Source organism: Schistocerca gregaria, chromosome 3 (assembly GCF_023897955.1).
Source record: "Schistocerca gregaria isolate iqSchGreg1 chromosome 3, iqSchGreg1.2, whole genome shotgun sequence".
Lineage (NCBI taxonomy): Eukaryota > Metazoa > Arthropoda > Insecta > Orthoptera > Acrididae > Schistocerca > Schistocerca gregaria.
In genome coordinates this window covers 168211891-168237383 of record NC_064922.1, presented here as the reverse complement: position 1 = coordinate 168237383, position 25493 = coordinate 168211891, and the positions used below count along the sequence as shown (strand labels likewise).

The 25493-nt window shown below is 40.1% G+C and overlaps 1 protein-coding gene across 4 annotated transcripts in view; it reads right to left on the bottom strand.

The window, feature by feature from the left end:
* LOC126355780 (phospholipase A1-like) overlaps positions 1-25493 on the bottom strand; it is a 141104-nt gene that overhangs the window by 61317 nt on the left and 54294 nt on the right. For all 4 annotated transcript variants that reach the window (XM_050006187.1, XM_050006186.1, XM_050006188.1 and 1 more), the window contains one exon: positions 6075-6196. In XM_050006187.1, coding sequence (XP_049862144.1) covers positions 6075-6196 — 122 coding nt within the window. The remainder of the gene's footprint in view (positions 1-6074; positions 6197-25493) is intronic.

The window sequence follows — 25493 nt, the reverse complement described above, 5'->3', positions numbered from 1 at the left end:
ACTTTAGTATTACGTAACAGGGGGCATGCCAGCAGATGTATTGATGGAACCCTTTCCTGCACCAAAGTGTGAGAAGCAGGTTGGCATATTTAGATTTTTAATCTAAAATCCTGAACTTAACACTTTGTTATTAATTTATATCACTTGTATAAAAACTGAGGGGAACATTGTACTTTCTTTGGTATTTGCAAATATTCCTATGCTCAAGTAGTTCTGACTTTTGTTTACCGTGTGAGGATTTACTTAATTCTGTTCAATCTTGAACACAGTAAATACACTGCCTTCAAAAAAAAATGTAGCACCAAGAAGACATGGTCAGATGTCAATCTAATTTCATACACATAAGCACCTTCAATAAGAATGTAAGAGATTAGATTTGTAATTCTCTGTGACAAGTACAATAACCACTTGGAGTCATTAACTTTGTTCTTGTTTAGTGTTTTTACTAGGCCTGATAAGGCATACAAGGGGCACAAATTGCATCAAATGTCGAGTTATCACTGTAAGGACATGGACACACTGTGTGGGGAACGATTGGGTATGACTACAGGTTATGGCTGATAGTGATTCAGGGAACTCAAAAGGCACAATAGCATGGCACAGACATCATGCAATCTCATGTATTACTGCTCATGTGTTAATACCATGGTGTCATTTTTCATCAGGGCAATGCTCATCCACACACTATGAGCATTTCTATGAACTGTCTGTGTGATGTTGAGTTGCTCTTGTGGCCAGAAAGATCCCCAAATCTGTCATCGATGTAATGTGTGAGACCAGCTCACAAGTCAACTCCAGCCCAGTGCCAGCATCTGGGATATCAAGGAACACCAGTTACAATAGTTGTGGGCCTATTTGCTGTAGGAGGGGTTACAACAGATGCATGACACCCTTCCCAACCAAAATAGTACATGCATCCATACCAGGGCTGGTACAATGTAATATGGATAATTTGGCTTGTACTTCCAAGTTATTTGCAAATTTTACTCAGGATTGCAATCACTGAAATTATGCCACACACTCTCTCAAACCATGTAGCTTCATTTCATTTCCTTCTACACTTCTGAGTGTTTCACTTTTTTCATAATGCAATGTATATACATGGCAAGTGAAACAAGGTTTTTGGCAAATAGTAGTTCACGGAGGAACACACAATTTTATTACTTGGTTAATACTTTTATCTCTTGTAATAACTAAAACACTGAATCATGATTTTTTTTTTATAGAATAATATAGTTCTTTGTAAACACATTCAGAAGGTCTTGAAAAGATGAGCACTCTTTTATAAATCTAGTTAATGTTGGCACTCAAACTTCATAAAATGTTTGAAAAATGTGCTGCAACTGAAAAGGTAGGATGGCTGCAAGTGGCTATTGAGATCTCTCATGACAGTTGGCCATCACTGTATCTAGCATTTTGATTGTTTACCTTTTCCCGCAAATGTTGTTCACTTTGACATGAGTCACAAAAATTGTTCACTTTGATATGAGTATGAACACACAATAGAAACTGTTTCCATAAGTTTTTCTGTGATATGCTAGAAGATAGTTCCACTTACAAAAATTGTGTCTGTCCCTGTATTAATGTCATTTACACTGAGATGACAAAAGTCATGGGACAGTGATATGCACATATACAGATGGTGGCAGGAGCGCATATACAGATGGTGGCAGTATTGCATACACGAGGTACACAATATACAAGGGCAATGCATTGGTGAAGATGTCATTTGTACTCAGGCAATACAGATGAAATGGTTTCCGAAGTGATTAGGCCGCACAATGAGAACTGACATACTTTGAAAGTGAAATTGTAGTTGGAGCTACACACATGGGGCATTCCATTTTAGAAATCATTCCAAGATCCAAAATGCCAAAAGTGTGTCGAGAATACCAAATTTCAAAGATTATCTCTCACCATGGAGCAATACTCTGGCCGATGGCCTCCACTCAACAACCAAAAGAGGTGGTGTTGAGCTGTCATTGCTGACAGACAAACACCTCTGCATGAAGTAACCACTGAAATCAATGCAGGATGTACGATGAATGTATCCATTAGGACAGTATGGTGAAATTTGGCGTTAATGGGCTATGGTAGCAGATGACCAAGTTCCTTTCCTAACAGCACAACACCACCTGCAGCACTTCTCCTGTGCTTATCACAATATCGGTTGGACCTTACACGACTGAAAAACCGTAACCTAGTCAGATGAGTTCAACTTCAGTTTGTCAGAGCTGATGGTAGGGCACAGACCCCACAAAGGCACAGACCCTACTTGTCAACAAGACACTGTGCAAGGTGGTGCTGCCTACATAATAGTATGGGTTGTGGAAGTGGTATGTTTTGCTACATGGAGACCATTTGCAACCATTCATGGACTTCATGTTCCCAAACAACAATGCAACTGTCACTGGGGCACAACTAATAGCAGTTGGTTTGAAGAACATTCTGGACAATTCAAGTGAATTACTTGGCCACCCAGATTGCCCTACATGAGTTCCATTGAACATTTATTGGATGTAATTGAGACATCATTTCTCACACAAAATCCTGCACCAGGAACCATTTTGCACTTATCGATTGCTATAGAGGCAGCGTGGCTCAGTATTTCTGCAGGGGACTTCCAGTGACTTGTTGAGTCTATGCCACATGTAGTTGCTGCACTATGCTGGGCAAAAGGGGTCCAACATGATTATTAGGGAGTATCCTGTGACTTTTGCCACCTCAGTATGCAGAAGCTCCAAGCAGAAATCTGTTTAATCTTAGAAGTTTAGGCCTATTTCTTGCTGAGTGTAGTAACAGTGCCTTGCATGAAAGATAAATTTGTCAGTGTTTACACCACAACAGTTCATTATGGTCGACATGCCATTTGGTTTGGATACAATTCTGGCATACTTCTGCAAAATAGTTTCAGTGCCAACATTAAAAAATGTTACAGGACTTTACCCATCTCTTCAAGAGCTTTCAAATGTATCTGAAATAAAGTGCCTGTACAAAAAGGGGGCTATCTTAGAAATGAGTAACTATGAATTTGTGCAAGGGGGTATAAAAAAAATAACATTGCAGTGGGTGGAGTTTGTGTAGTACGCATTCTGCCACAAGGTGTGTACAGTGTAACTCACTGCCAGTTCAGAACCACCTGTCTCATTGACCTGGCTTGTTCTGTTCATCTACAGTGATTGGTTTTGCTAGTGCTGTTTCATTCTCATTTCATTTTTTATGATCGCAAGTTTAAGTGAACAATGTGCACCTGTGAAATTTTGTTTTCTGCTGAAGCTGTTTTAATGCTGAAAACAGCTTGCCAAGATGATGCTATGGGAAAAACTCAAGTGTTTGAGTGGTTTGCTCAATTTAAAAATGGTGACATGTCAATTGATGACAAACTTCATTCTGGACATCCACTAAGTGGCAGGCAGGAGACTGGTTCTTCCATCACAACAATGCACTTGCACACACAGCCATCTCTTTTAGACAGTTTTTGCCTAAAAATGGCATGGTTCCACTGTCCCACGTACTTTATTTGCCTGACCTGGCTCCACACAACTTTTTCTTATTTCCATTCATGAAAATGGTATGAAAGGAGACTGATTTGACAACACTGAGAAGCCAAGAAAAGAATGAGAGGAGCTGTTAGCAATTTCTAAAGATAACTACAAAAAATGTTTTGAACACTGGAAGCATCACTGGGACAAATGAATTAGTTGTAATGGAGAGTTCTCTGAAGGAGATAAAGTTGTTTTGTAAGCAATCTGAATATATACAGCTTTTAAAAATAATCCCTCCTTTTTTTGGTGTGTGTGTGTGGGGGGGGGGGGGGGGGGGGGAGGGGAGTGTTACCCCATCACATTGTTAGTGTCACCCTTCTCAAAAGTGATAGAAAATATCATGGAACCCTCCTTTTCTATTCTTATATTGTTGACATTAGGGTCCCTACAAATAATGCTCAAATTAGATTCTTTGCTGATGATACAAGTACTGTAAGAAGGAACCTAGATCAGGCATTGCCAAGTACTACTAATGGAGCTCTAAGAGTACATACAAAACTGGTGTGACACAAATTTCCTGACTTAATTCATTCAAACATCAATTTTATTTGTTTTAGCAAAACAGGATCTCAGCAAGAACCCATTCAGTATTAATAACCAATAAACAGAAATGACAACTACCACTAAAATCTTGTGTTTTAATCTTGATGAAACTTTAGACTAGATCGTCTATTTTCTACATCTCATAAATCAACTGAACCCTGTCTGCTTTGCTTTACATTTAGTCTGAAAAATGTGCAGCATAAACCGTGAAAAAACCTATACATTTTTCATATTTCCACTGTGTAGTTATGTATGCGATCACACTCTGGGAACAACAGATCTCAATACAGTTTTCACCGGACAAAGAAAGAATAATTACAAAAAGTTGCAAATTAAAATGCTTGTTCAGCTGAAGATACTCTTCTTTTTCTTGGTTTTATATAAAAAAATGTAATTAGCATAAAATTAGGATAAGTTGAGAACTGCTTTGGATCAACACCCATATGCACAAAAACATCCATGTAATAAGGGTACATAAAGCCATCATACATAAACAGTTGAACACATTGGGTACTTGACTGTACAAGCAGCTCCTTGATTCCACAAATCAATTAAGAAGATTACGGTGTTCGAGAACACAGATTTCAAATATCTCATGGTAACCTGCTTCGATGGTGTGAGTGATTACTTGCATCAAATGCAATTAATAGTTGTTGAATCTTACAGAAAGATCTATGGCATCATTATTTACATGAGGTGTTAATGTCATGTAATTATGCAATAATTTTTTCTGCTCCTGTTATACTAGCCTGTGTATTATTTTGGACTTATGTTTTGTTATCAAATCAAATTGTATTTTTATCTGCATTGTGTCTCACAAAGTTCGATTTTAGCTTATATCCTGAAATTGGAAAAAAAATGATGCACTCCATAGAGATTAAGTGACTGATTGCATGTTCTTTTACTTTTTATACTTTCTGATGACACAATCACATTATAATTTCCACAATGTCATCTTTTAAGCCCACTGTTTCAAGCGACTAAATATTTTGATGTTTCCACCATTCTATTTATTCAAGACTGTTATGACTGCATTACAAGATCCCACAAAACTACAGATCATAACACAAGGAACAGAAAACAATTCCAATGCATTTCAATTTTTTGGAAAAGTACCTAAATACATTGGTGTAAAGATAATACAAGCATTACTAAACATCAAAACTGAGAATATGTTCCCTGCACCCTAAAATGGTTTATGAAAGGAGAAGTACTCTACAGTGTGTCTGAATACAGAAGCAGATAGTGAGGAGAAGTTCATGCCATGAATGATGAACACAATGTACATTATTAAGATAGACTAGAATTTCAAATTAATGCAAGGAACTAAACTAGAATTAAAACTACTCATGTACAATATAAGATTCACAAAAATGTATTTTTAACTCTGGTGTTAATCATTTAGCATTAAGTACATACTGTACATTATTAATGTGTAGCCTATTATATGTGTATAGTCTAGATGTAAGCAAAATGACATGTCCTATATTACAAGTACATACACGTACAAAAGGTAACTTATGGAACCAATCAAAAATCACAATCACAGTCTTCAGACTGAAGGCACATGCTGCAACTAGTTTCTGTTGTTTTGTCAGTAACACTTGACAATGCAATGAAAACCACTTGTGACAGGTGCCTTTAGTTTAGAGATGACCACTGGTTGGTCGAAAGTAGCTACTGAAAGATGACATTGTGAAATGGTCAAATGACTATCGTAAATGATGCAAAATATTGAAGAAAGTATTCAAATATGCCTCAATAATTTTTATTGCAGTGGATACTCTTTATTACATCAAACTGTGTGTTTCTTTGATGACATCCATATGGTACTGCATTGTATCTGAATGAATTAATGATATGAAGTGAAAGACAGCATAAATATTTAAATCCAGTTGCAGTGCAATACTTGTCTTAGCAGAATAGAAAAGAATTGATTTCTGTTATGTTAAGTGGCAACTATATATCATTATTGGAGCTCCTTACCATTCTTTATGTGGTCCAGATCACTACTTTTACTCATCCAACCGTGAGCGAGTATCACAGTAGGCCATTTGGAGTCAAAGCCTCCAATGTTATCACAGTCAATGACACTTGTATCATTATTCCTAGAAAGAAATGTTGTATTGGTGCGACAAATTCATTTTTATTGCCATATCATAAAAGTTACAGCTGCCATGAACATTTCAGATTTTGACACCCAAAGGCACCCAATAATCATTTGCTAATGTGTTACACCACACTGTAAATATCACACTTAAATCATACCATTTCTCTTCAAATGTATATTGGTATAAATATAAAATGGACAAATGCAGTCTTTGTAGCACTCCCTCCATGTAACTAGAAACCAATGGAGAGTGCTGAAATTATGGTCAGACATGCCATGATCAACTCAGGCACGGGATACAGCTGTCTGTTTCTGACTATGCATACCTTGATGTGACATCATCCCTTCTGGCACAACGGGTGCTCCATTGCTCACATCACCTGGTCAGTATTTTTACTTGAAAGTGCATGTGAAGTAATGTGTAAGCAATGTAGCAAATTCTGTAGATGGTGTATTTAATAGACACTTTCCCAGTAAAACTTTAGATGAGAAAGTGAGAGTTAAAAAGTGTGGCTAACGTACTCAAATTTAAACATAACATGGGGAAGGCATGAGACAGGGGTCCAATCTGGCTCACACTCTTGGGACAAGGCTCATTGATTTGGCTCAAACTCTGTGAGTAGAAGCAAGTAAATGCCTCATTCAAGTGGCTAAAATATTTTGTATGAGTGAGCCATAGGAAAAGGTAAAATGCTCTCTAACTCATTGATATAGAATTGGTTCAATTCCTACTGTTACCATCTTCTTCTTCTTTTCTTTTCTCCCCCCCCCCCCTCCCCCTACCTCCCCCGCCCCCCCCCCCCCCACACACACACACAATGTTAAACTACTAATTACAAAATTTAAATACACGTAAACAGTTCAACTTATACATGTAAACTTAATACATTCAATTTAGTTATGATTACTACTCTTGTACATCAAAAAGCTATAAGAGGTAGTAAAAAAAGTGAATACATGAGCAAATTTATTATGAAAGTGTATGAAAAGAGTTGGAGCTGGGTGTGATGTTCCCAATTCGTTTATTTTTGTAATACTGTAGCACACTGGTAAAATTTTACATGTGCTATCGTTGTGAATATCCAGTTTTATGTTACAGGCACCTAAACAGCACTGGAAAACATTAGAGAAAGGATTTTATTAGTAGCCTGTTAGAATGCCATCCCAAGTTGTGAGAGTAGTGTGAGTAGTGCAGTGTGATGCAGGTCCCGTGGTCTCAATTCATAGGATTTGTGAAAATAATTAATATACAGTTTCATACAAAACAGAGCCAAACAGCATGTCAGAGAATTCGTTGCCAGGGATTCCAATGCGTCCTGGGGTCCACACAAACACCACAGAATGGTGGGACTGTTCCAGGGCATAGATAGACTCCTGAATGGACACTACCAGAGGATGGCAAGAGTAGCACTGGTCGATAGCTTGTAGGTTGCTCAATGAGTCAGTACACAGGAGAAATGACTCACCAGGGCATGAGCGGATGTACTCAAGAGCACGAGATATGGCCGCCAGCTCTGCAGTGAAAACACTGCAGCCAACTGGCAAAGGGTGCTGCTCAATATGTCCTCAATGAACATATGCAAAGCCTACATGACCATCAGCCATTGAGCCGTCAGTGTAAACAACTTCAGAGCCCCGGAACACATCAAGAATCAAGAGGAAGTGACACCATGGAGGCGTATGTAAATGGACCGCAAGTAGAGGTGGTAAAGGGGAGGACTCCAGTTCAGAGAGAAGGGATCACATGTGAACCACAATCATTAGCCCCGATCTCGGCCGCCGATGAGGGAGATGGACTGCCGTGGGCAGGAAAAGGAGACAGTAATTCGGATGCTCAGGGGAACTATGAATGTGTGCTGCGTAACTGGCGAGCAGATGTGCACAGCTGATCTGCAGTGGAGGGACACCAGCCTTCACCAGTACACTGGTCACCGGACTCATCCTAAAAGCTCCTACTCTAATCAAACCCCACAGTGGGACACAGGATCAAATTAATGCAAAGCTGAAGGAGCTGCTGAACCATAAACCACACTCCCATAGTCAATTCAAGGGCTCTGTAGAGCTGCAGCAGCATACAGCGATCTGCACCCCAATTGGTGTTGCTCAGGCAGCGGAGGGCACTGAGGTGCTGCCAGCACTACTGCTTAAGCTGATGAAGATGGGGGAGCCAAATCAACTGAGCATCGAAAACCAGTCCTAGGAATTGATATGTCTCACTACAGTGAGTGGATCGTCATTAAGGTAAAGTTCGGGTTCTGGATGAACAGTATGACGCCGACAGAAGTACATGACACACGACTTTTCAGTTGAAAACTGGAAGCCATGGGCTAGAGCCCATGACTGCACCTTGTGGATGGCTCCCTGGAGGTGCCGCTCAGCAACAACAGTACTGGAGCAGCAATATGAAATGCAGAAGTCATCTGCATACAGAGAAGGTGAGACAGAGGGCCCGACAGCTGCTGCTAGACTGTTAATAGCCACTAAAAATAAAGAGACACTCAGTTCAGAGCCCGGCAGGACTCCATTGTCCTGGATATCGATTGAACTTTGGGAGTAACCAACTTGGACAAGGAAAGTACCAAGCAACAGGAAGTTTTGGATAAAAATCGGGAGTGGTCCCCAGAGACCCCACCCACACGATGTAGCAAGGATACAATGTCGCCAAGTCGTGTCATATGCTTTACGTAAGTCAAAAAAGACGGCAATCAGGTGTTGCCATCTAGAAAAGGCTGTTCAGATGGCAGACTCGATGGACACAAGATTATCAGTGGTAGAGCAAACCTAGCGGAAGCCACCCTGACATGGTGCCAGCAAGCCATGTGACTCCAGGACCCAACCCAACCTCCGACATACCATACATTCCAGCAGCTTACAAAGAAAGTTCGTGAGGCTAATGGGCTGATAGCTATCCACATCAAGTGGGTTTTTACTGGGTTTGAGTACCGGAATGATGGTGATTGAGATGGAAAGATGCCATCGCACCAGAGCTGGTTGAAGATGATGAGAAAATGTCGCTTGTAGTCAGACAAGTGATGTTTAATCATCTGGCTGTGAATGTGATCAGGCCCAGGTTCTCTGTCAGGGCAATGTTCATGGGCACTGAGGAGCTCCCACTCTGTAAATGGGGCATTGTAGGATTCACTGCAGCATGTAGTGAATGAGAGGATGTTCCCTTCCATCTGCCGTTTGAGTGTGCAAAAGGCTGGGGGGTAATTCTCTGATGCAGAGGTTTGAGCAAAGTGCTCAGCAATCACATTTGTGTTGATACATAACTAGCCACTTATGGTAACACTGGGGACAGCTGTTAGGGCCTGGTACCCGAAGAGACATTTGATCTTTGCCCAGACTTGGGACGGTGGCATGTGGCACCCAATGGTGGAGACATACCTCTCCCAACACACCTTATTCCATTGTTTGATAAGGTAGTCAACATGGGCACAGAGCTGTTTAAAGGCTATGAGGAGCTCCAGGGAAGGCTGCCTCTTATGCAGCTGTAGAGCTCACCGATGCTCTGTAAGTGCTTCAGCGACTTCCGGCAACCCCCAAGGGACTGCCTTATGCCTCAGGCACCCTAAAGAGCGAGGGATAGCATCTTCTGCCACAGAAAGAATTGTGATATTCACCTGCTCAACCATCACATTGATGCTATCATGTGGGGGAGATTCAGTGGTGACAGCAGGGATGAAAGTTCCACAGTGCACCTTGTTCAAAGCCCACCTGGGCAGTCATCCATGTGCCTGATGCTGGGGCAGTGACAAGAAGATGAGGAAGTAGTCACTACCACACAGGTCGTCAAGCGTTCTCCAGTGGAGAGATGGGAGAAGTCCTGGGCTGCAAAGTGATAAATCAATGGCCGAGTAACTACCATGAGCCAGACTGAAATGTGTGGTGGTCCCAGTATTTAAGAGGCAGAGGTCAAATTGCGACAGTAAAGTTTCGACATCTCTGCCTCAGCCGTAAGCATGGTACCACCCCACAAGGGGTTATGGGCGTTAAAATCTCCCAAAAGTAGGAAAGGTTTAGGGAGTTGATCAATTAGAGCAGCCAATACATTCAGGGGTACTGCACCATCTGGATATACATTGATATACATTGCAGACAATTATTTCCTGCGTCGTCCTTATTCTGAGAGCCACAGCTTCAAGAGGGGTTTGAAGGGGCCCATGTTCACTACAGACCGAGTTTATAACATAAACGCAAACTCCAACTGACTCCATTATAGTCGCTGTGGTTCCTGTAATATCCCTTATAGCCATGGAGGACAGGGGTTTGCATTGCTGGCAACCAGTTTTCCTGGAGGGCAATGCAGATAGCAGGTGTAAAGCTTAACAGTTGCCATAGGTCAGCCAAGTGCTGGAAGAAACCACCACAGTTCCACTGGAGGATGACATTGTGAGATTGGGAAGACATGGAACATTCAATGAGGCAGTTTACGCCTCAGAGTCACCTGCTGCCACCGATTTATTGCCTGAGCAGTATATATCCATTGTGTCTGAGGGTCTGGCGAGATCTAGGTCCTCAGCGGACGCCAAAATCTCCACCCCATCCTCAGCTGCAGAGCTTGTAGGTAGCAGTGGTGTGGGTGTCACTGCAATTTCCTTGGTCTTAGGGGTTTTCTTTTTGAATTTCCCTCGCTGCTACTTGGGTTTCCCTGGCTGGGAAGACTTCACTGGCTCAGGCTCCGGGACTGAGGATGAGCGTGAATCCCTATGACCAGCTGCTTTTGGCTCTTCAGCCACTGGTGGGTGTCATCTTTCCCACTAGAAGAAACCTGGAAACCTGGGAAGGGAGTGGCCCAAAGGAGCCCTTCCTAGGGAGAGAAGCTGAAGAAGACTCACACTTCTCTGGCTTAGAAATGGGAACAGACATCCCCGATGGTTGGAGAGGTGTTGCTCCCAAAGTAGGTGGTGCAGGAGCAACAGGTATGGAAATGCCCTCCACCATCAAGGGGGCAGGTGTAGTCTTCTGGCTCTGAGAAGTGACCTGGGTTGGCAGAGCTGATGGTGCCAGAACTGTTGTAGCGGCAGCATAAGACAATGTCATACGCACAGGATGCAGGCATTCAAATTTTCTCTTAGCCTCAGTGTAAATCAGTTGGTCCAGGGTCTTGTACTCCATGATTTTCCTTTCTTTCTGGAGAATCCTGCAGTCAGGCGAGCAAGGCAAATGGTGCTCTCCGCAGTTGACACAGATGGAAGGTGGGGCACATGCTTGAATGTATCCAGAACAGAAAGGGACCAGCTGTTGCTGCTGCAGTAATATTGTGTGCACAGGCAACACTGCACAATCCCATGCTTGAATGTCAATCACTTGGTGATTTATGCTGTATTTTTGATGCTGATATATAATGAACAATTTTAAAGTATCATACTCCAATAAAAACACAAAATCTGATGAGGGCCCTACAGTGGCACAAAAGCTGAGTGATGGGACAACAATAAGTTATTTTTTTAAAAAATTAATGTGACTCATTTCAGTTTCCATGCCGACATGAAGAATGTAATAACCTCAGTTCAGAGAAGCCAGGTGCAAACAAGTATGAGTATCAACAGAAGAGTGGAACAAATGGTGAAAAGCTGACCTGGGGGAGAATCAGTTTGGGTTTCAAAGAAATGTAGGAACACCAGACAAATACTAGCCCTATAACTTATTTGAAAATATAGTTTGAAGAAAGACAAATCTAAAGTTATAGCGTTTGTAGATGTAGAAGAGACTTTTGACAATGTTGATTGGAATACACTCTTCGAAATTCTGAAGTCAGCAAGAATAAAATACTGGAAGTAAAAGGTTATTTGAAACATGTGCAGAAATTAGACTGCAATATACATGTCAAAGGATATGAACTAGAAAAAGCTGTTTAGAAAGCAACGTTATTCAGTCTATGCAGCAGAGAGGGTAAAAAATTCATTCTGGGAATAGAAAAAAGTGTTACTCCAAAAAAGAAAAATTTTAAGATTACATAAAGACAGCATTTGTTGTTACGTAATGACACAGTAGCTGACACTAGTTGCAGTAACATCCTGTATTTTAGGTAATATATTTTATCCAGTCTACATATCTCTTAGCTTGGGTGAAACAGAATAATAAAAGTTTTTGTTTCCCTCCATTGTAGTGTTACATCTGAAGATGGCCTAATCTGAACAAAACCAGAAATAACAGTCAATAAAACATCTAGACTGTTTTGTTCATAAAATTTTACCAAACATAAGAGCACATAAGTAGAATACTCAAACACTATATGTGCTTTCAAGCATCTGCTGATGCCACATATGCAGTTCATCAATCACAAATACAGCTGACCAAGCAGAACAGAAGTGGGCCTTTTCTGTTGGCTGACGGTTGTGTCGCCACCAGTTGGAGCTCGAGCATCTCACATTCATATCAGTAGGCCGCTGGAATGTTGACTGCTAGAGTGGATGTATTGTATTGTGTTATGAATAAAGTTATGTAAAAGTAACTGTCTGTGAGTACTGATCACCTCACCTTGATGACCCACACCCAGCCTCTGCTCATCCTGGACCAGATCCGTCATGCGACTAATATAAATTTAAGTGAAATTCATTCCTAAAATTCAGCTTATCTGTAACAGGTATAGACGTACTATCCAAAGCTACATATGAAAATTTGTCCTGGACCAGGACTTGAACTCAGATTTCCAGCTTTTTGCAAGTGGCTGCCTTACCACTTAGGCTGTCCAGACCGACACAAAGTTCTGTATGTCACACACCTATCTATTTCCTCTCATGGATTATAAATTCAGTTACCCAAACTTGCATATCTTTTGGTTTCTGTGCAGGTTTTAGAATCAGGACAATGAGAAGTCAAAAACTACAGTTGTTGTTTTCATCACAAACTTGTCTTCATCTTGATGCCTAACCAGAATGTGGAGGCCAAGGAAGTATTACTGCAGGAAGCAGAAAACAGAGCATTAAATATTTTCATGCAGAGTAACACTCAGAAATGTCACAAAGAGTTCACACTGGTAATCCTAGTGATTGAACAGCAGCTCTTATAATTGCAGACTAATTGGAGGAGATACATTTTGTCACAGAACAATAGGTAAATAACCATGATTTGACTTCGGAGGTCAAATATTACAGGTATAAATGTAAGAGCCAGATGCTGAAACTGCATAGGCAATCAGAGTCTTAATCACGTCGGGAAGTGGGTCATTGAGCATTGGATTGTTGAAGAGGAAGAATGGGAAGCAGTGCCAGAATAAGCAGTCATTAAACTCAAACAGGAATGCTTCAACTGTTGGAAAGCAGTCCTAAAGACCATAACAATGCACAAGATAGTGCACAGATGGAATGCTGTTGAGTAGGCTTAGTAAGTGGTCTAGAACAAAGATTTCTTGTGGACATGGGGCACATGTGTTCGTTATCAATCTGGACTTGGTGAGCAGGAGGAGACTTGGGCCACCATGACATACTTTATGTGGGGTTGGTGATAACAGTGCTGAGTCATTGGGCAAGATGGTACTTACTATTGAGAAAAGTTTACGGAGTGTATGGAAGTTTTGCCATCTGTGGGTGAAGGATATTCATTGATTCACAGGCTATATTTTCTCAACCAACGTCATGCTAGAATCGATCTTCGGCAATGCACCATTGAGCTCAGTGGAATTTTGTTTCAATTGGGTTATATGGTTGCAAATGAAGCCATGTCACACGGCTCATCAATTATGAAGGTGATGCCGACAAAACTGCAGATGAGTTTGTTAAAGATTGAAAAACAGGATAAAATACTGGCAGGTATGGCAAAAGTAGTGTGGGTTTTAGTGAATGCCGATTTGCCTTGTGGGCATCATCTAGTGTTGACCACTCCCACACAATGTAGAATTGAATGGTTCACATTGTTTTGTGTATTACATTTAATCGGACAACATTACTATAACAATGAATAAATGTACCTGAAGTAGAGTTATGTGCACAGAAATGAGCATTTGTTTGATCACTTATATATCAATGAAGGCACCAGGTTCTTTCCAGTCCACACATTAAGAATTATTACAAACAAGTAATCAGTTTCGACAATAACAAAGTAGCCAAATAGAAAGGAATATATTTGTAAGAAACATCATACATGTATAGTTTGTAAATTATTGCATGTAATCTAAAAACTGAGGTGTATTATTGGATGACTCTTGTGAATCATTTTTTTTTATTTGAATCAGAACCCTTCCACTTCTTTAATCCTGCAATCCAGTGATACATACCACGTGTATGTCAGTATCCTGTTTCTTCCATTACTCTTATTTTAGGTACCCTTGTTATTTATAATGCATAATGTACAAAAGTAACAGCCATATAAAGAAATTTGTCTGTGGGTGAAGGAATAAATGAATAAACCATTAATCTTACAAAAACTCATATTGTTCAATTTAAAATAAAAATCATAGCTGACATGAACTGGAAATAAGAGATCAATGGGCATACATGGGATAAGGCTGGGCAGCTTTAAGGGTAATATATTGATGTAGCAACAGCATGTGGGTAAGTTACCCAAAAAGCTCCGTTAGCCTGTTTAGCACTTAGAAATCTCCATAACTGTGTTGGCCTGAAGACAGAACTGCTTGCATATTTTCCATACCTGTACTCAGTGCTGCCATACACCTTAATTTTCTGAGGCAATGAAGCTAAACTGAGAAAGATATTTATGATACAGAAACATGCAATTCTTTTTTGCAAATAAGAATACAAATACAAATGTTTTATTCCACCTGTGAGCATCATAACATGCAATTGATGTCATTGGTGATAACACAATAATAAATACATAAATAAATAATAATATAAACTTGGGAAAATGTCATCAACTACAATATAATAATCGAAGATGGATACAATACATATTTATACAAATGTTGAGGTTGATAGATGAACATCTTGCAGAAGCCTGAGCTTTCTTAACATACATACCAATGTAAATACTTCTTAATGGTATTTGTGGTTAATTATTTGAGGTGAAGAGTGTTGCACAAGATAGACTTGCTGCAGCTGGACTGAAAATCTCAACACAGTATGCTAGACCAAGTAATAAAGAAACCAGCAGGTGAGTAATATGCTAAAAGCAACAGTGGCTTGTTTTCAAAGTAGCTGTTTTTCTCCTAAGACATAGATATAATATAATCTAGAAGTAATTAAGAAATTACTATCATGGTTCAAGGAGATTAAATACAAACTTTAAGGTTTGCCAATGTCATTCTGATTCTGTTGGAGATCGCAAAGGACATGAAAGATCAGTTGAACAGAATGTATAAAGTCTTGAAAAGAGATATTTAGGATGAAAACCAATAAAAGTAAAAGAAGGATGACAGTGTGTAGTTCAATTTTGTTTGATGATGTTGAGGAAATTTGATTAGGAACTGCAACACTAAAAACAGTAGATGAATAGTGCTGTTTGGGCAGTAAAATAACTGATGGCAGCAGAAGCAAAAATGATTTACAGTATAGAATAGCAGTAGAAAATATTTTCTGAAAAATAACATGATTAAAATTAATGTTTGTAAATCTGTCAAAGTTGCAATGAGAAATATCCTCTATTTGTGGTGAGTACTTTCAGACACGATGTCCATTATCCAACCATTGTCTTCATCGTTCAGTGTTAAAACGTAATACAACTGGTTCATTTGCAAATAGCCACAATCAACAATCATGATAACATGAGTTGTCCTGATGCTACATAGCAAGAAGAAATGATAATATGTTGCACATGATTTTGCAATTGTCATGTAATATTGTTGATTGTGACTCTTTGCAAATGTACTGGTTGTATTATCTTTCAATATTTGACAAAGGCGATGACATTGTGAGACTGGGAAGGCAATAGATGTGATGCCCTAAACTAGTCTCTGCAGATAAAGGATATTTATCATTGCAACTTCAACAGAATTACAAATAATAGTTTTAATAAAAATAAGTTGATGACCCATTTTCTTGCATTATGCTGGATTTTCATAAAATTAAATATCTTAACACTGAATATAAATTTAAGTATTAGGTTAACCTTTTCCAAACAAATTTTTCTGGGTATTGCCAGTATAGGAGGTGTAACATCAGTGATAAAAAGTACAGGCAGGGGAAACTGTGGAGCGTAAGAAACATAGAGTGAGCGTTTTAATACAGCAATGAAGGTTTGCATACGGCAAGCAGGTTCAAATGGATATAAGTTACAATAGTGATGCAAAGTTTAACAGTCTTAGATAGGATAGTCTAACATGGATAGGGATATGAAACCAGTCTTTGGATTGACAACTAAAACAAACAATCAAACAAAATAACACCTACATAGGACTTCAAGAGTTATGGGATTGTTACAACTATAAGCTAAAGTTTTGACACTTGAACTTTTTTTACTTAGCATGCTCTAGTTGGTGAACTTTACCTTCCAGTTACTTTTGTTGCTACACGTCTCTTCTGACAACAGTGCCGTTGCCACATCACACTGACAATGTTTGCTGTATAGTGCATGTGAAACCAGTAGTGGTTTTGGGTTACTGATTTACCATCTGAGGAAAGCAGTATGGAAAATGGGCATGTCACAATTAAACTGGTATGTATTTAAGCAATTATATCAATGGATATATTATTTGATATATAAATATTTATAAGGAGATATGAATCTGAGAGTGTTTCATGTTAAGCAGAATTAAATTTACGAGAGCAGATGTCAACTTACATGATCCATGGAATATCAATTGTTATGATGGGCAGCAGCACTCAGAATAATTTATTGTTGGGTTTATTATGCTTATAATCAGATTTGTATCAAATCAACATGAACAAACTATGGCTTCTCTGGTATAAACAGACTTTGATTTGTAGCTTACTTCAGTATGAATGAGGATGACATAGGTAGACCTGTACTGTCATTTAAAAATTAATAAACTATGTAAATGGACATTGTATTTCATTAGAGAGTATTCACACCATCACTGTTTATTAATATTTGTGTGTCAGTTAAATAGATTTTAAGCAATTGCCCTACCTTTCCCACAGTGTTGTAAATCTGTATACATTTATGCTCTGCAATACTATGCAGCACTTACCCCCACTGCCTAGCTGACCCTACACAATACTTGCAGATTAAAATGTGCTGTCACTCAAATGCCTGTGTCCTATGAAGATGTTAACTTGCACAGCACTATTTGCAACTCACTCTCCAAGCAGCTGTTAAAAATTTGGGTTAATTATTTGGCATATTTGTGTTCATCTGTTGTTGCTTTGTGACAATATTTTTGGTTTTGTCATATCTTTCTGTCTACTTTCCAGTAATTATCCCAAAGAATTATTCTCATCATAGCACCATTCTGCGCCAGCAGGGCATGTCTCAATTTTGCTAAGAATATGATACTTGTAAATAGTCTACACAGGTTTGCCGCTGTATCACCTTGTGCAAATGCCACAATATTTCCTCGGAGCAACTGTCCAAGATCTTCAGGTGGTTCAACCTTGATGACACCTAGCCACCAGCAAGGTTGAACCACCTGAAGATGTCAGACAGTTGCTCCGAGGAAATATTGAGGAATTTGCACAACGTGGTCCGGCAGCAAACTCGTGAAGACTATTTACAACACATCCACCAGGAAAGCTTCATGAGTCACAATATGATACTTCATCATCACTGCCCACTGGTTAGTAGATACTGTAGGAGTGACTCATCAACAGTAACTGAAAACAGAAGCTCTTAGCCATGTACTTCAGCAATGCCCATCAACCTTTTCTTTCTACTGGAGATGTAGTTGTTAGTTCATAAATTGAGGTGTCTGACAGAGAAAATGCTATCTTTTGCCATTTACACATGTCTGGTGACTTTGTTTCAAGGCAAAAGTGATGTGAGGGATGGGACTGACTCACCAATGGTTCAATAGACATATCAGAAAGTTGCCAAGAAAACAAAAAGAGCTTTCAGCATTCTGTGAACATAATGGCTCTGAAATGGATGATGACAGAGAGAAGGCCAAAATATTAAATTCTTTGTTCCAAAACTGTTTACTGAGGAAGTTTGTACTACACTTCCTCTTATCAATCACCACACAAACAATAAAATGACATACATCACAATGAGTGGCCATCAGATTGAAAATAACTACATTTGCTCAACAGAGGAAAAGAAAATGGGTCTATTGGGATACCTACATGTTTCTACATAATAGAGTATGCAAAAGAACTTGCTACTCCCCTACCAGCAGTCTGCCATAGGCTGAAAGGAAGAACAAAGCACTCCAAGTGATGGTACAAGTCAATCCTATTTTTGAGAAAGGATGTCAAACTGTTTTGTATTCTTCAGTCCAAATTCGGGTTTGATGCAGCTCTCTGCACTGGTCTATCCTGTTCAAGCATCTCAATCTACGAGTAATTACAGAAACTCACAGTCATCTGAATCTGCCAACTGAATTCATCCCCCAGACTTCCTCTACAATCATCCACTCCTCAAATGAACACATCTTGCTATTACCAAATTTCCAATTACTTAATGCCCCAGGATGTGTTCTATCACACAAACCATTATTCTGAACTGCTTATAAACTCATGTTTCCTTTCCGTACAGTGCTAGACTCCAGACAAATTCCTTCAGAATGACTCCCTAAGGCCTAAATTCATATTCGATGTTAACAAATGCCTCTTTTCAGACATGCTTTGCATGCTACAGCCTCTCTTCATTGACCTTAATGAGTTATTTTGCTCCCTAAATACATCTACTACTTTTAGTGCCAAACTTCTTAATCTAATTCCTTCAGCATCACCTGATTTACTTTGATCACATTCCATTACCCTTGTTTTACTTTTGTACATGTTCATCTTATAACCCCTTCTGTTCCACTCAACTGTTCTTCCAGGTCCTTTGTTGTCTCTGACAGTATTACAATGTCACTGGCAAACTACAAAGTTTTTATTTCTTCTCCCTGAACTTTAATTCCCTCTCCAAATTTATCCTTGGTTCCTTTCACCACTTTCTCATTGTAAATAGTGAACATCAGGATAGCCTATAACCCTGTCACATTCCCTTATGCATTGGCTGGTTCTGGCTGCAGAGCTGGTGTACAAGCACCTGTGGTTTGGGTTTTCCAGCACATCAAGTGTGGAGTCAAAAACACTTACTCAACAGAAACAGGAACATTCTGTATTACTTGATGCCTTCCATAAAGTACGAGGGTCGGTCAAAAAGTAATGCCTCCCTTTTTTTTTCTACTTAAAAAAATTAAGTTAAGTGAAAAATTTGAATTTGGCGCCATTCCTCAAACCTTCTTCTGCAATCCACTGCAGTAGTAACTTTCTGTGTCAACAGGTGGCAGCACAGCAGAAGTTTGTAAGATGGTCGACATCGATGTTCGTTTGAGACAGCGTTGTGTGATTGAATTCTTGAATGCAGAAGGTGAAACGCCCATACGCATTCATGAAAGACTGAAGAAGGTGTATGGTGTTGTGACAGTGGATGTCAGCACTGTTAGACGATGGGTTCGTTGTTGTAAGGAAGCTGAAGGGCAAACACCGTTGACTGACGAAAAGCGGAGCGGCAGGCCGGTGAGTGCAGTGACTCCACACAACATTCAGCAAGTTGATGACATCATTCGTGGTGACCGTCGGGTGACTGCAGATGAAGTGTGTCGCATTATTTCTCTTAGTAAAGGCAGTGTGATCACGATTATTAAACAATTGGGGTACTCAAAAGTTTGTGCACGGTGGGTTCCAAGAATGTTAACCGATCAGAATAAAGAGGCAAGGAAAACAATAGCCTCTCAACACTTGCAGCGCATCCGTTTGGAGGGAGATGAGTTTCTGAAAAAAATTGTGACCAGGGACGAAACATGGGTGCATTTTTTTGAACCCGAATCAAAGAGGCAGTCAATGGAGTGGCGTCACACAAGCTCGCCGAGGAAGAAAAACTTCAAAACTGTGCGGTTGGCAGGGAAAGTTATGGCAACAGTTTTCTGGGATACAGAGGGTGTGATTCTGGTTGATTTTTTGGAGCAGGGATGCACAATAAATTCTGTTCAATACGTCACAACCCTCAAAAAACTTAAAGCACGTCTTCAGCGAGTTCGCCCAACAAAATCAATGGCAGATGTTCTTCTTTTCCATGACAATGCAAGACCACACACCAGTCGTCACACTTCTGACGACATTGTCAAAATTGGATGGGAAGTTTTGCCTCATCCCCCACACAGCCCTGACCTGGCACCATCAGACTTCCATCTGTTCGGGCCACGAAAAGAAGCTCATCGTGGGATTCATTTTGAAGATGAGGAGGCCGTCAAAACATCCGTGCGTCAATGGCTTAGGAAGCAGAGCTGTGATTTTTACCGTGCTGGGATACATGCCCTTGTTCAAAGATGGACCAAAACTGTAGAGATGGGCGGAGATTACATTGAAAAATGACAAAATGATCCTCAATGTTGTGGTTTTCAACCTATGTAATTGCATTTAAATTTCCTGACAATTAAACGTAGAAAAAAAATAGGATGCATTACTTTTTGACTGACCCTCGTACTTTGGCAGTTGTGGCCTAGATGCCAGTCACAGCTAGCAGGCAGCAAGTGCATCTCCTGTGGATGGAGTGTCAGGTGATGGCACTAATTAGAAGGCCTCATCTTGGCATCCAGTTAAAGGCTCAGAACCATTATGGCTAGCTGATGGCTTATAGATCAGTAGGTTATCCTAGTTGGTTACACAGCTCTGTGATGCTGAAGTAGCTTAGCTGTGCATTTATTAGCTGTGCATTTGACCGATAGCTGGTGTGACTGAAAGGGTATGATACTACCTTCTGAACTGGGCACATTATCATTCCTTCTGGTTTGGCTTTTTGTGACAGACGGTGGGCTCTCGCCATACAGGAAATTGTGGAAATGCGGCATTGTGATACATCATATAGCAACACAGTCAGTCACTAATGGCACAACACCACATCACATGCTGCTGTGCCAGAACTATTGCAGCACATATCTGACTCACATATCAGTAGGATGGCTACAAAGAACTGTCCGATGTTTAGGTCAAAACACTCTACCCCACTGGGGAAAATTTGGTCCTCCAAATTCCAATCTATGGCTGAACCTGTAAACTACTAAATTGATATAGCACTACCATGTCTACAGTTATCCTCCTGCCCCTACAGTGCACTTTTTACCACACTACTATTTACACTTTATTCCTTGTCTTCTTCTTCTCTACTACTCCTGCAAACAGCATATGGAAACTGTTAAACCCAGAATCTTCTGTCACTTTGGTTACACTTTGTGGCTGATCCATCAGGTTGGTAGGTAATCCACTGGGAGAGTGAATGGGCATATAGCTGTCCACTAATGGTGAACATAAGCCACACAAGTGTGACCAAGTTGAGAAAGTTCCTGTTATTGAAATTTCCTTTGTTTTGCATGCTGGTATTCCAGTTGCTATGAGTTTATTTATTGATGGTCTATTTTTTTATTTGTAATTCACTGCTGCTATTTAAGTTTACATATTGTCATTTTGAGATACTGAGTTGAACTGTGGACACTAGAAAAAGGAATGACAAATGGAGATATCAGAACACTTCCAACATGTTCTTCTATATTAGTTGAATAGAGAGGTGACAGCAGTGGAGGCAGCTGGAAACATTTGTGCCATGTGTGAGGATAATGCCATTGGACAGAGCATGGCAAGAAAGGGTTTTCTCATTTTAAGGAGTATAGTTTTGAAATAAGTGACTTTCCATGTTTGGTGAAAATCATTTAAATACATTAATCCACAATGATCCTTATCAGGGTACTCAGGAATTGGCAGATCTGGTGAACTGTTATCATTAGACCATTGTGTGACATCTCCCGCAGTGGGGGAGATTCTAAAATCAAGCATACAGATATCATATCCTCGAAGCCAAAATCAAAAAAATCTGTCGGCTGTCATATATGCATCTCTGCCTGTTTGTCATCAGTTGACTTGCCCCCAGATTTTCACCTTTTCCACTCTCTGTTGAACAACCTTCAAGGAACTCATTTTCCAGATGAAAATGCACTGTTTACATGGTCCAATGAGTTCTTCACCTCAAAACCACTAGATTTCTGCAGTTGCACAATCAAAAAATTGCCCCAGCACTAGCAGAGTATTGTAAATACTTAAGGAGAATATGTTACTGATGGCTAAGGTCCCTGATATGTGTAGTAGTTGTGTTTATTAAACATATGGAAAAATGCTATGAACTTATGCACCAACCTAATATTTGGCAAACTGGTGTTCCATAGTCCCATTTGCTCCTACTGCTGTAGAGCTATTATGATTGCCTTATGAACCTGGTGCCATGCTGTCATTAAGGTTTTCACAAAATTCCACACTAATGGACAATTTTCTGTCACTCTGGATTTCACAGTCTCAATTGGTGATACCATCACAGCAAAGTTACATACTTTCATGTACTTTTGAATTGCATGGCTTGGATATGTTATTACCTTTCATACTGTAAGCATGTCCAAGCCATGATAACTGTTGTCATACTGACTCAACATCTACCTTATTTTCCTGTGAACACATTCCATTTTGCCATTTTGCTTGCAGCTGTTAAATGTATGTTCTTGATTTATAAATTCATAACAAATGACAAAGTTGCTTTATTCGTTCTGCTTGTAGTTAGTACTTTGTAGTAATAATTGTCTCTCATGCATCAATTACACACATTAAAAAAAAGTTTTGCATCATCTCAGTTCCAAGATTTCCAGAACCTGTACAGAAAATTGGAATAGAGATCAACATAAACATCATTTCCACCCTTTTTATTGCTCATGAAAACCTCACATTGCATGTTGTACCACCACACAGAGAGACCTTCGGAGGTGGTGGTCCAGATTGCTGTACACACTGGTACCTCTAATACCCAGTAGTACATCCTCTTGCATGCCTGTCTTCGTCGTGGCATACTATCCACAAGTTAATCAAGGCACTGTTGGTGCAGATTATCCCACTCCTCAATGGCGATCAGCATAGATCGCTCAGAGTGGGTCACATCATCCATAAGCAGCCCTTTTCAATCTACCACAGGAATGTTTGATATGGTTCATATCTGGAGAACATGCTGGCCACTCTAGTCGAGCGATATCGTTATACTGAAGGAAGTCTTTCACAAGATGTGCATGATGGAGGTGCAAATTGTCATCCATGAAGACAAATGACTCACAAATATGCTGCCAATATGTTTGCACTATAGGTTGGAGGATGGCATTCACGTATCGTACAGCCGTTATGGCTCCTTCCATGACCACCAGTGGCATATGTCGGCCACACGTAACACTACCCCAAAACAGCATGCAACCTCCACCTTGCTGGACAGTGTGTCTAAGGCATTCAGCCTGAACAGGTTGCCTCCAAACATGTCTCCAATGATTGTATAGTTGAAGGCATATGCAACACTCATTGGTCAAGAGAACGTGATGCCAATCCTGAGTGGTCCAATTGGCATTTTGTTGGGCCCATCTGTACCGCGTTGCATGGTGTGTTGTCGGGAGTGAAGTTGTGCATCATGCAGCCTATTGTGCACAGTTTGAGTCATAACATGACATCCTGTGGCTGCACGAAAAGTATTATTCAAACATGGTGGTGTTGCTGTCATGGATCCTTCAAGCCATAATCTGTAAGTAGCGGTCATCCACTGCCATAGTAGCCCTTGAGCAGCCTGAGCGAGGCATGTCATCAACAGTTCCTGTCTCTCTGTATCCTCTCCATGTCCGAACAACATTGCTTTGGTTCACTCCAAGATGCTTGGACACTTCCCTTGTTGAGAGCCCTTCCATGCACAAGCTAACAATGCGGATGCTATCAAACCATGGTATTGACTCTCTAGGCATTAGGCATGATTCACCTGCTTCCTGGTGGAATGACTGGAACTAATCGTCTAATAGGCACTGCTCTTGCATGGTTGTTTACATCTTTTGGCAGGTTTAGTGATGTCTCTGAACAATCAAAGGGACTGTGTTTGTGATACAATATCCACAGTTAACATCTCTCTTCAGGAATTCTGGAAATCAGGGTGATGCAAAACTTTTTTTGATGTGTGTATTAATCATGGCTTGCCCAGTGTTTCAGCTTACTTATTGAGAACAGCTATCATTTCTACAAAGTGTGAACTGTGTTCTATTATCGTTAACACATAATGATTCCCTGCTGGCGACTGAGTTTCGGGCTGGAGTTTGGACCAGCCAAGTGATATGTGGGCCAGACACCAATGTATTTTGCATCTTGGCACGGCAATAGACCTTGTGCAGCACCCTCCAATGAGACATTCTACCTGAATGGAGTTAATGTATCCAATGCAATCATCTCAAATGGTCTCCAGCAACCTCTATAATAACTTAATTCGGCGCACTGCAATCATGATATACATATCTTTACATACTGTTCTACATCTTGCTTAGAAGTCCACCATCAATATTGTTTGGATACACATCAGTCTGTTGCTCTATGACCTCCATGCCCTGTTAAAATGAATTCATATACTTGTTTTCATAGTTCTCTCCACTATTCACAATGAACTGTGGTTGCATTGCAAATAGCTTGCAGTCTGCACCAGCAGCAGCTAGTACCTTTTCCATTTCTTCAGAGGTGACAAAGACTCATTGTCTCACATGTACTTTCCAACATGAGGACAAGGGAAGTGGAGAAAAGTAAAAAGGACTATGCAAATATGTTAACAGGATAGAAGACATGTATAGGGCTGGAGTGGGTGCATGGAATGGAACAGGCTGATGGAGGACAGGGACTAGCAGTGTTTCAACTCCTTACTTGGCAAACACTTTCTCGATATGACCTTTAACCTTCTTAATAAAAGGGAGTAAAGCGTTCCCAGTGAGCAGCTGATGTTCCACATCACTCTTGGCTTTCTTTTTCTTGGCTGGACTCGTCAACCAACCTCCTGCCTGGAGTAAACTAACCTTAAGTGATTCACCTCATATTGTAAATAATCCACTTCATACATATTTAGCCTTGTCCAGTAGGCTTTTAATGACACTTCTTTTTTGTGTTAGGTGGTGGTTGGATTCTTTATGGAGGTATCAATCTGTGTGTGTCTTTCATGGACATGTAATTACCCCAAATCTTGTTCACCCATTTGATTACTAGTAGATCCAGGAAATTAAGTTACCCACTGTCTCTTTCTCCAATATAAAGTGAATTTCTAGATTGACAATACTGAGCTGTTAGAAGAACAAATTATCTATGGTTAAATTAAAAAAGTTTCTTACTCATATAACTTCACTAGAAGAAGGTAATAGCTGACAGGACGTATCCTGAGGCAACAATGAATCATCAGTTTGGTAACCGAGGGAAGTG